The sequence below is a fragment of the Macrobrachium nipponense genome, chromosome 30 (genome assembly GCF_015104395.2).
Source record: "Macrobrachium nipponense isolate FS-2020 chromosome 30, ASM1510439v2, whole genome shotgun sequence".
Classification (NCBI taxonomy): domain Eukaryota; kingdom Metazoa; phylum Arthropoda; class Malacostraca; order Decapoda; family Palaemonidae; genus Macrobrachium; species Macrobrachium nipponense.
In genome coordinates this window covers 143,294-154,003 of record NC_087218.1, presented here as the reverse complement: position 1 = coordinate 154,003, position 10,710 = coordinate 143,294, and the positions used below count along the sequence as shown (strand labels likewise).

General features: G+C 33.8%; 1 protein-coding gene across 1 annotated transcript in view; it reads right to left on the bottom strand.

Moving 5' to 3' along the window:
* The window catches only part of LOC135201950 (glucose dehydrogenase [FAD, quinone]-like), a 46,890-nt gene that overhangs the window by 32,084 nt on the left and 4,096 nt on the right, over positions 1–10,710 (bottom strand). The window contains exon 2 of the mRNA XM_064231229.1: positions 8,761–8,966. Within this exon, the coding sequence (XP_064087299.1) occupies positions 8,761–8,966 (206 nt within the window). The remainder of the gene's footprint in view (positions 1–8,760; positions 8,967–10,710) is intronic.

Here is a 10,710-nt window from a genome sequence, read left to right as displayed (position 1 = left end):
TCACCATGCGCGCTGTTACTAACAGCACGCTCTTCTGCATGAGGTCCTGGAGCTACTTCGGCATCTAGGTTTTCCAGGTAAATACGTTTTCAGGGATCTTGGGATCGTGCATAATATTCCTATGATTGTGGGTGGTATTATTATTATTATTATTATTATTATTATTATTATTATTATTATTATTATTAGCACATTCAGCAATTCGTATATCGTACCTTTCAGCAAGGTGTATATATCATCCTCTTGGCTTAGGTATTGAGGATCAATAATAGGTAGGTCTTCTGGGTTGCTAGATCTGAGGGTCACTGATCCAACACTCTTGGGTCTCAGCAGGTTAACGACTAGTGTGAAGCCATCCTCACCAAACAAGGGGGAATAATGCCGCATGTAGAGCTGTTCGGAAGAAATAAAGGTTAAAATCTCTTACTCTTGTTGACGTTGTTGAAGTAAAAGTCACCATGTTTTAGGGTATACGATAAGAAAAAAGAAGAAAATAGTAATGTGAGAAAAAAAGGGGATTTTTGCATATTTTCTAACTTTTACAACTTCACATTTATTTAACTGAGGTAAAACATTTATTCGTGATATGATTTGAGCTTCAGTGCAGTAAAAAAGGCTAAATAGTGTTGCGTTAGAGCAATAAATAAACTTAAAATCTTTTGAAAATCAATAATGCCGATATAGCTATCTTGATCAAACAAGATTTTCTTGTAGAAGAGCATTGTGAATCTTTACCTCTTTGTCCCCCTTAAGGGGTTAGTGCCATCAGTGCACCTTCTGTGGTGCGCGGTAGGCATTACATCAGGTTCTTTGCAGCGTCCGTTCGGCCCCTACCTGCAATCCCTTTCATTCCTTTTACTGTACCTCCGTTCGTACTCTCTTCCATATGACTTACCACCCTCTCCTAACTCCGGGGTTTTCCTCATGTTACACCATTCAAGCATCTTTATACTGGCAATTTCCGTTTCAGCGCTGAATGACCTCACTAGTCCCAGCGCTTGACCTTTGGCCTAAACTCTATTTTCTATTTTTTTCTATCTGAGTTCCTTACCGTTTTGTCCAGGCCGAAGATGTAGGGAACAAAGAGCCCTTTATCGAGGTGGAATGGCGCAGGTGAGAGCGATATTTGGATGTCAGGATAATCATTGTCGATCTCTCCGTTGACGCCTATCCAAGCGTTTGCTATATCCCCGATTGGGGCAGCGTAAGGGCCTGCAGGAAGAAAGTAGGGAATGAATATCTTTAGTCGCTGTGTGAAGATGAAATTCTGAAATGATACTGATTCTTATAACTATCTTCAGCATCCAAGTCACTGTTGGATCGTTGCATCTCTCGCAGACTAATGCTGTACACATAGATTCCCCGGGTTTTAACCGTCATTCCTTCAGGCAGTTCAAAACCAGGTTTTTTTTTTCAGGCTTAAGCCATTAAACGGACAAGAGCTTCTTTGGAACGTTGCAGTATTGCATTTAGAGGTCGTCCCCAACCCATCTTGTTACTTGAAATCAAGAGCTCTTTGGTATAAACCTTATACAGATAGCTTGGTATGGTCAATGTTGCAGCAGTTATGTCTATAGTCAAATCCCAAATCCCGTTCTTTGGTATAAACCCTATACAGATAGCTTCTGTTATATGGTCAATGTTGCAGCAGTTATGTCTATAGTCAAATCTCGTTACTGGCCGAGTGTTAAAACCTTCTCTCCCCAAAAACAAAATAAAGAAAATAATTAATAAAATGAAATAAAATAAAACAAAAACACAAAATCAAAGCTATCCTGCTGAGAGCATCACCCAGGAGAGAACAGCCTACCTCTGAAGTGAGTCATACACGTTCAAAAGATCATGCATAATTCATGTCGCAGCTTAGAAATACCAACCTCCTCTTTCAAGCACATATTGCTCAATAGCTCCTGGAGCAATGATTTGTCTCATAGAGGAGGATGAACCTTTGTTAATCGTCCAGACGAGGCCGTACACGCCCATGTGGTCTTGCAGATTCTGTCCAACTCCCGGAACATGCGCTATAGGTTGTATCTAGAATCGGTTAATCATGATGAGAATATGTAGCCAAATACATACATACATATAGTGTATAAATACACACACACACACACACATATATATATATTAAACATTATATTATCTGTTCAGTATTTGTACTAGGACAATTATCCTTTTGTGGATGCTGTCAACCACAGTCATTGCCTATTAGCATACAAAATATAGTATCATACACCGTGTTCCTGTAGATGTTCCTCTGGTCCTATGCCGGAAAGCATCAGGAGTTTCGGCGATCCAAGAGCCCCAGCGCTGATGATGACCTCTCTGCTGGCCATCGCTTTATACAACTGGAATGAAACAGGGCAAACTTTTTAGATCATCCATCATTTGTTCTTTTATCTGACGGTCTTTGTTGATTTGTAGAGTCCACACCGGAACACTTACTCACTTTCATGCCCTAAAGGTCTGTCAGAATCCAGCTTAAGTAAGTTTATATCTTAGTTTAAGAGATCAATGAGCTGATTAACAGCTCTCCTAGGGCTGGCCTGAAGAATTAGATTTTTATACACGTGGCTAGGAACAAATTGACTACTTAGCAATGGTACCTGCAGCTTATTGTGGGATCCGAACTACTTTCTATCGAGAAATGAATTTCCAATCCCCAGAAATAAATGTCTCTGGTTCCGCACTGGCGGAAGCGCGGAACGAACTCGGGCTACCAGAGTGATAGGCGAGTACGCAACCCACTCGTCCAATGAGAAACTAGAATCCAGCTAAATCCGGACCAACCAACCGTTCATACACCTGACAGAAGTAGGTAAAGAAAAAGCAAATACAGAAATGCATTGAAGTACGTTTCTGTTCGAGATAAGGACTCGTTACATCTCGTTATTTTACTGACTTATTGCCATGGCTAAATCGCGTTAAGAATCGTTCTCATATAGTAGATTCACATCAACCGTGCATTTGATGTCTAGAACAGTCCCTTACGACGCTCCTGATTGGCTGTTGATAAGCCAATCACAGGGCTGGAAACTCTCAGTCTCTCGAGAGAGTTCTCGTAGGCAGGATGTATGTTCCACCTCTCCTGAAAAATGCATCCTACCCATGTGAACTCTCTCGAGAGACTGAGAGTTTCCAGCCCTGTGACTGGCTTATCAACAGCCAATCAGGAGCGTCGTGAGGGACTGGCCTAGGCATCAAATGCACGGTTGATGTGAATGTACTACAGTTAACTTGACATTATTTCAGAGTTTAGGTAATGGAATTATTATTCCAAGCATATCAGGAAACGGTTACTCAACATACTGACCACGTTATCGTGTTTGAATATCACTCCCTTGGCTCCTTCCTCTTCATCCAAGATGATCTGAAACAGTGGCATGAAATTAGAATTGGTAACGCGTGAAAATGGTCACCAAGAACCAATAGCAATCAGTAAATGTATTCCTTAATAAACTACTATGCAATAGGAAAGTGAAGGATTCAATTCCAAGTTTCAATTCAAATGCCATTTCAGTGGGTACATATAATCACTGCGCACCCATAGACTACAGACAAGTATCTGGCGTACGGGGTTTTATTTTTATCTTCAATTATGAATGTAGAAGGATTTATCCTTTTACAGTAAATCAAATATCTAATCTGTATTGTGGTTACGTTTAGCTAAGTAGTACAACACAGTTATTCTAAGTACAGCACAGTTATCACTGTCTCCAGCACCATTTATTCTTTATGTTCTTACATTACCATGTTAGCAATATCAACTTACAAAATTCACAATCTTAAAAGAAAAAGAAAAAAAAAACAGATTTAGGAAGACGTGGTTTGAAAGAGACTCGTCTTAAGGGAAATCATTTTTAAAGCAAATATCTGAATAAAAATCTCGGCTACCTTTTGTACTGTAGCACTATGTAGTACATGAAGATTGGGCCATGCTGCTGCTGGCCTAATGAATGAGTAAGCTACAGAAGACCTGATGCCATCTCCTATATTGAAATAAGGCTTAGAAAAACCTGGGGAAAATAAGATAAAAAAATCTTCAATTAAATAAAAGACACAAACTGATAATTTATCGGAGTAGAAATTAAAATACAAAGGTAGATGTCCTTAATTTATCGAAGGGCAGTTTGTTAGTTATAATACACATAGTTTTGACATGTGTGAACTTAACTGTGATCAGAGCTAATATCTTTGAAAATAGGACCTAGAATTCTCATGAACTTTTTTACTCAATTTACGGTAGGACCAGAGGGACAGGTAACTTAACGCCCTTATCTAGCCCAGACCTGAGGATGAACGAGTCAAAGTGTGGCTTAAACCCCGGAGTCAGCAATACCTCTTAAAATAGTTGCAAAAATGACTGGTCCTCATAAAGAAATATTATCAAAACCACTGGTCTTCTCGCTATTCCTAAAGTAATTGCAAAAATGAGTAGTTCATATGGTACTTAAGGATTTACAGAACCATTGATCTCATTAGTCATAAAGTATTTCCAAAAATCACTGGTTCATATGGTACCAAAGGATTTACAGAACCACTGATCTTATTAGTCCTAAAGTATTTACAAAAATGATTGGTTCATATGGTACTAAATGTATTACAGAACCGCTGATATTGTTAGTCCTAAAGTATTTGCAAAAATGACTGGTTCATATGGTAATAAAGGATTTACAGAACGGCTGATATTCTTGTTAACCATTAAGTATTTGCAAAAATCACTGGTTCATATGGTACCAAAGGATTTACATAACCACTGATCTTGATAGTCATAAAGTATTTACAAAATTGACTGGTTCATTTGGTACTAAAGGATTTACAGAACCACTGATCTTGTTAGTCATAAAGTATTTGCAAAAATGACTGGTTCATATGGTACTTAAGGATTTACAGAACCAATGATATTGTTAGTACTAAAGTATTTGCAAAATTGACTTGTTCATATGGTACCAAAGCATTTACAGAACTACTGATCTTGTTAATAATAAAGTATTTGCAAAAATGACTGGTTCATACGGTACTAAAGGATTTACAGAACCAATGATCTTGTTAGTCCTAAAGTATTTGCAAAATTAACTGGTTCATATGGTACTTAAGGATTTACAGAACCACTGATCTTGTCAGTCATAAAGTATTTACAGAAAAACTGATCTTGTCAGTCAAAGTATTTACAGAAATGACTGCTTCATATGGTACTTAAGGATTTACAGAACCAATGATCTTGTCAGTCCTAAATGTTTAGCAAAAATGACTGGTTGATACGGCACTAAAGGATTTACGGAACCACTGATCTTCTTAGTCATAAAGTATTTACAAAAATGACTGGTTCATATGGCATACTAAAGGATTTACAGAATGACTGATGTTCCTTACCTGTCTGAACGGGTCCGCTCGGGTCGATGATATCAAAGCCGTGCTCTGCGCCTGCCGCCAGGAATGCCACTGAGAGGTCTCCGGGATGAGACCCCGTAACAGACATTGGACCGCCTCGGCCGTGGTACAACTCTGCCAAAGCGTGCTAGTACACTTCATGAAATTGTTTTTTGATCAAGTTGTTCATCATTTTATTACCTCATGGTGGTGCAAGACTGTTTAAGTCATTCATTTCTATTGGAATTATTGTTTGTTATAGATGAATAAGATGATTGGAATAATCATGCATATATATATATATATATATATATATATATATATATATATATATATATATATATATATATATGTATGTATACTGAATCACAAAAATACGGAACGTGACGAATATATAAATAAAGAAAAAATTCCACAGGAAGGTAAGAAGACACAATGGAGTTCTGGCAAGAAGGCCTCTCGATTCCTTGTCCTTTTACTTAACAGACTGCCAAGTAAAGGACAAGAAGTTGATAGGACTTGCAGCACTCAATCGTTTCTCTTTCCTACGTGGATTTTGTCTATATATATATATATATATATATATATATATATATATATATATATATATATATATATATCATAATAGCCACAATACCCTTAACTTTATTGGATAGCTTGTCACTTCAAACCATTGGATCCAAATGCAAAGAAGTATGAAGTAGTTCTGAAGTAACTGTATCTAAGGCTTTGTAGTGACAAGCATATTAAAAAAGTGTGAAGATTTCGAAGAGTTAAGAGTGCATTATGGTTATTATTCATCATATATGGATAGTATATATTATATATTTACAATATATAGTATATATAAGTATATATTTACATATATACATATGTAGTATTATTTATTATAATATATATATATATATAATATATATATATATATATATATATATATATTTCACAAAATACTAAAGCCACAAATATCGTTTGATATCCAGTAATTTACACCAAATTGTTATTTCCCTTGGGTGTAAAAAATTTATTCCAGAGGTAAGAGTTGAACTGGATCTGTAGCTTAATATGGTGAACATGAAAATGTCATGCTTGAGAAACAAATGTTTTGTGTGTTTGTGTGTGTGTGTGTGACTACGCATTCTACTTTTTAAAGTTTGTCATTCCATGTACCTGTTTCTCCAAGCTGGCTGCCCCTGTAGTTCTCACTTTTCCTGAAGTAATGAAGGCAGTTTTCGTAATCCCACCCAGCGTTGCCCAGCGACGCCCAGTAATCGAAATCCTTTCTGTTGCCTCGGGCGTTACAACATCCCATTTGTTATCGTCGAACCCCCAAAACTTTCCCGTGTGGCATAGTGGCACGCTGAAATAATAATAATAATAAGAATGGATGCAGGTTCACAATAATATAGCAATGTGGTGGGTATATGGTCTTTAAATAATGGATATTAAAAAGCTTTCGAACCTTGTACTAGGTTCATCTTGCACTGAAATGGAATCCCATAGTACAAGGTTCGAAAGATTTTAATATCCATTAAAGACAATGAACTCACATGCTATATTATTGTGGACCTGCAACCATTGTCATCATTTTCGACACGGAAAACTGTGACCAATAATAATATAATAATAATAATAATAATAATAATAATAATAATAATAATAAAATAATAATAATAATAATGTTCTAAAGGGTCCACAATAATAAAAAGTGTTAAGAGTCCGTGTATAATTTTAAAACTTTACAAAAGCTTTCGAACCCTTCCATTCCACGTTTACATTCATTTTAAATCGACAGCATGGATATCTATTTCCCCTCTAACACTTTATATTATTGTGGACCCTTTCGAACATTATATATACTCTCGCAATAGAGAGTTTTTCCCTAAAAATAATAATAACCCAAGGAAAACTCATAATTACATGAGTCATTAAAATAGGAAAGTAAATCTACAGTAACATACCTGTTTGACTGACAAGATGGACCGTGCAGGTCAACCGAAAGCTTTCTGCTGCATATATTTTAAATAACATCAAAAACAGGCATACTAGTGTGGATTTTTACTTTCTCAATTATAATAATATAATAATAATAATAGGCACGACTCCAAGATCTCTGAAAAGGAACCTAGAAAAACTAGATGCCGAAGTAGTGTGCTACTAGAAACAGTGCACATAGTGAGAAATGTGATGGATTCTTAAGGAGACAGGATGCAACCCGGAACCTCACACTATAAAAACCACCCAGTCGAACAGGTTGGCTGTGATAGACCAAAAAGCAAAAAAAGAAAATAATAATAATAAATAATATAATAATAATAATAATAATAATAATAATAATAATAATAATAATAATGCAGTATAAACGGTCATTCAGAAGTCGATTACTTAAGGGGTATTGGGTCACTCTTAAGATTTTCGGGTACTTCTGTTACCGTCTTCAGAGAACTGGGTAAATAGAATGTATCATTAGTATGAAAAGTTTGAAGGTTTTGTTATAGTTTTTTTTTTTGTGCATCTTAAATATTCCTTTTTAATGGTCTTTTATTCCTACATACTTTTGAACGTGTTTGTTCAAAATAAGAATAATCAGGGAGAGAACACTGTGTAAGGTGTCAAATTCTATGAGCAAGAGCCCGTGCTGGCATAAGGCCAGCTAAATCTCCGACAAAACAGGTGTCTAAAATTGTTATTAATAATCCTCAATAATGTATAAATGTATATAGGACACTGTAAGTGGATTTCTACAACACTGCAAATAAAACTAGATTCCAGGCCTTGGCTTATTAAAACACACAAATGTATTGCTAAAACTCATAGCAGTTCTTGGGTTATCTTTGCGAGTGGTGAAGATTGTTGAATAGATCTGAGGAGTCAATAATAATTGTACATTTTTTAGATTTTTTTCATAAACATGAGCACTCATAGTTGTTAGCTGTCAAATCTGTAAATAAAGGATTGCAAGAGAGTGCAATAACGTATGTTGATATCGGATATTTTTGTTCGCTGTAGGGCGCCTGCATTTATCGTAATAACAATTCATTTTCAGGTGGGCCTATTCATATTTGCGCAGAACACACTGGATCTGATATCTAGGATAATCATGTATGTCTCTAAAACTGTATGCATTTTGTATGAGTACTTGAGATTTCTTATCTTTGCAAGCTGACTCTAAGATAATAAGAGAAATTATCTGAAGTTCCAGCCTCCTATTTAAGCGGAACAATGTTTTGTTCTAGTTGAATTTAATTCATTATCAAAAATTACGTAAATCAAACGAAAACTAATGATTAGTTACTAATGGGAGAGAAAAGACATTTCAGTAAGACACAAGTAAATCGAAGACCTCCCTAAAGAACTCGCAGACGAAGGGAAAGATCCAGACAGGTTCCTTACCTGGCCAACGAAGCTCTTGAGACAGTTGTTCTGAGGTTCGGTGACGTAGTCCCAGTCATTGTTGCCCCGCATGTATCCAAAGGCGAACAGCCCCGGGATGTAACTGTCCTGCGGCGGGACAGGTCCTGCCTCCAGCAGGAGGACGTTCCAGGAGGGTACTTCTGCCAGGCGGGATGCCACAACGCCACCTCCGGCTCCGCTCCCGACTGCAGGGTAAAAAAAATATGGAGGTACAGTTATGTTTATGGTATACTCAGATGAATGTTGCATAGAATATATATAAATATATATATATATATATATATATATATAAATTGAAATTATTATTTATCTATTTATTTATGATATATAATTTAATTAATTAATTAATTAGTTGATTATTTATCTATTTATTTATATATATATACTATGTATATATATATATATATATATAATATATATATATATATATAATTGATACTATGTTATATATATATATATATATATATATATATATATATAATAAAATATATATATATATATATCATATCATTCGAGCTACAAATGTCCTTTAATATCTAATTCGCTCTACCTCGGAATTGATATATTTTCATATATGTACGAAGGGGAATTTTTAGTTGATAATAATTTCGTCTCACCATGGGATCGAACCACCGTCCAGTGGACGGGAAACGAAATCAGAACGGACAGTCCGTTCTGATTTCGTTTTCGATCCCATTGGGGAACGAAATTATTATCAACTAAAAATTCCCCTTCGGTACATATATGAAATATATCAATTCCGAAGGGTAGAGCGAATTACATATTAAAGGACATTTGTAGTTCGAATGATTTATATGAATCACGGTGATGTGATAAGTATTCATTTTATATATATATATATATATATATATATATATATATATATATATATAGATATTTATATATATATATATATCTATATATATATATATATATATATATATCGATATATATATATATATCTATATATATATATATATATATATATATAGATTATATATATATATCTATTATATATAATATATATAAGATATTATCATATATTATATATATAATATATATATATTTATATATATATTAATATATAATAATATATCATATATATATAAATATATATATATTATTATTATGATATATAATAAATTTATAATACATAATATATATATAATATAATATCTATTATATATATATATATATATATACTATATTATCTATACACGTATATATATATATATATAATATATATATATATATATATATATATATATATATATATATGAATACTTAGCACAATCAATATTTTTCTCCTGTTTTTAGTAATAACGATAATTTTCTTAGTTGTTCACGTGTGGTTTGTGTTTTTTAAGTGTTTTGTTTGGTTATTTATTTTGAAGTGTCATTGTACTTAGTAGCTTTGCTTTTACTGTTGATCTCTTATTCCATTAGTTACCGTCTTACTTTTATATAAAATTCGAATTTCATTGATATATTGTTAATTAATTTATATAATTAAAAAAAACATAATTTATTACTATGTCCGCATTTTAGTCTGATTTAATGTATAGAATTTTAATTTTTTCCTTGTTTTTAGCCCTGAAGATGGGATTTGTATCCCGAAACGTAGGCGTTGGATGAAAATAAAGTTTTAACGAAAAATGCTGAAGTTTCTACTGGCCAAATACTCTTTTTATTAAAGATCCGACTTTCTAGAAGCGACAATTCCATTCATTATTATTATATATGTATATATATATATATATATATATATATATATATATATATATATATATATACACACACAACACACACACACACACATATATATATATATATATATATATATATATATATATATATATATATATATATATATATACATATACATATATATTGTGTGTGTGCAAGTGTTTGCATTAATCATCATAATCA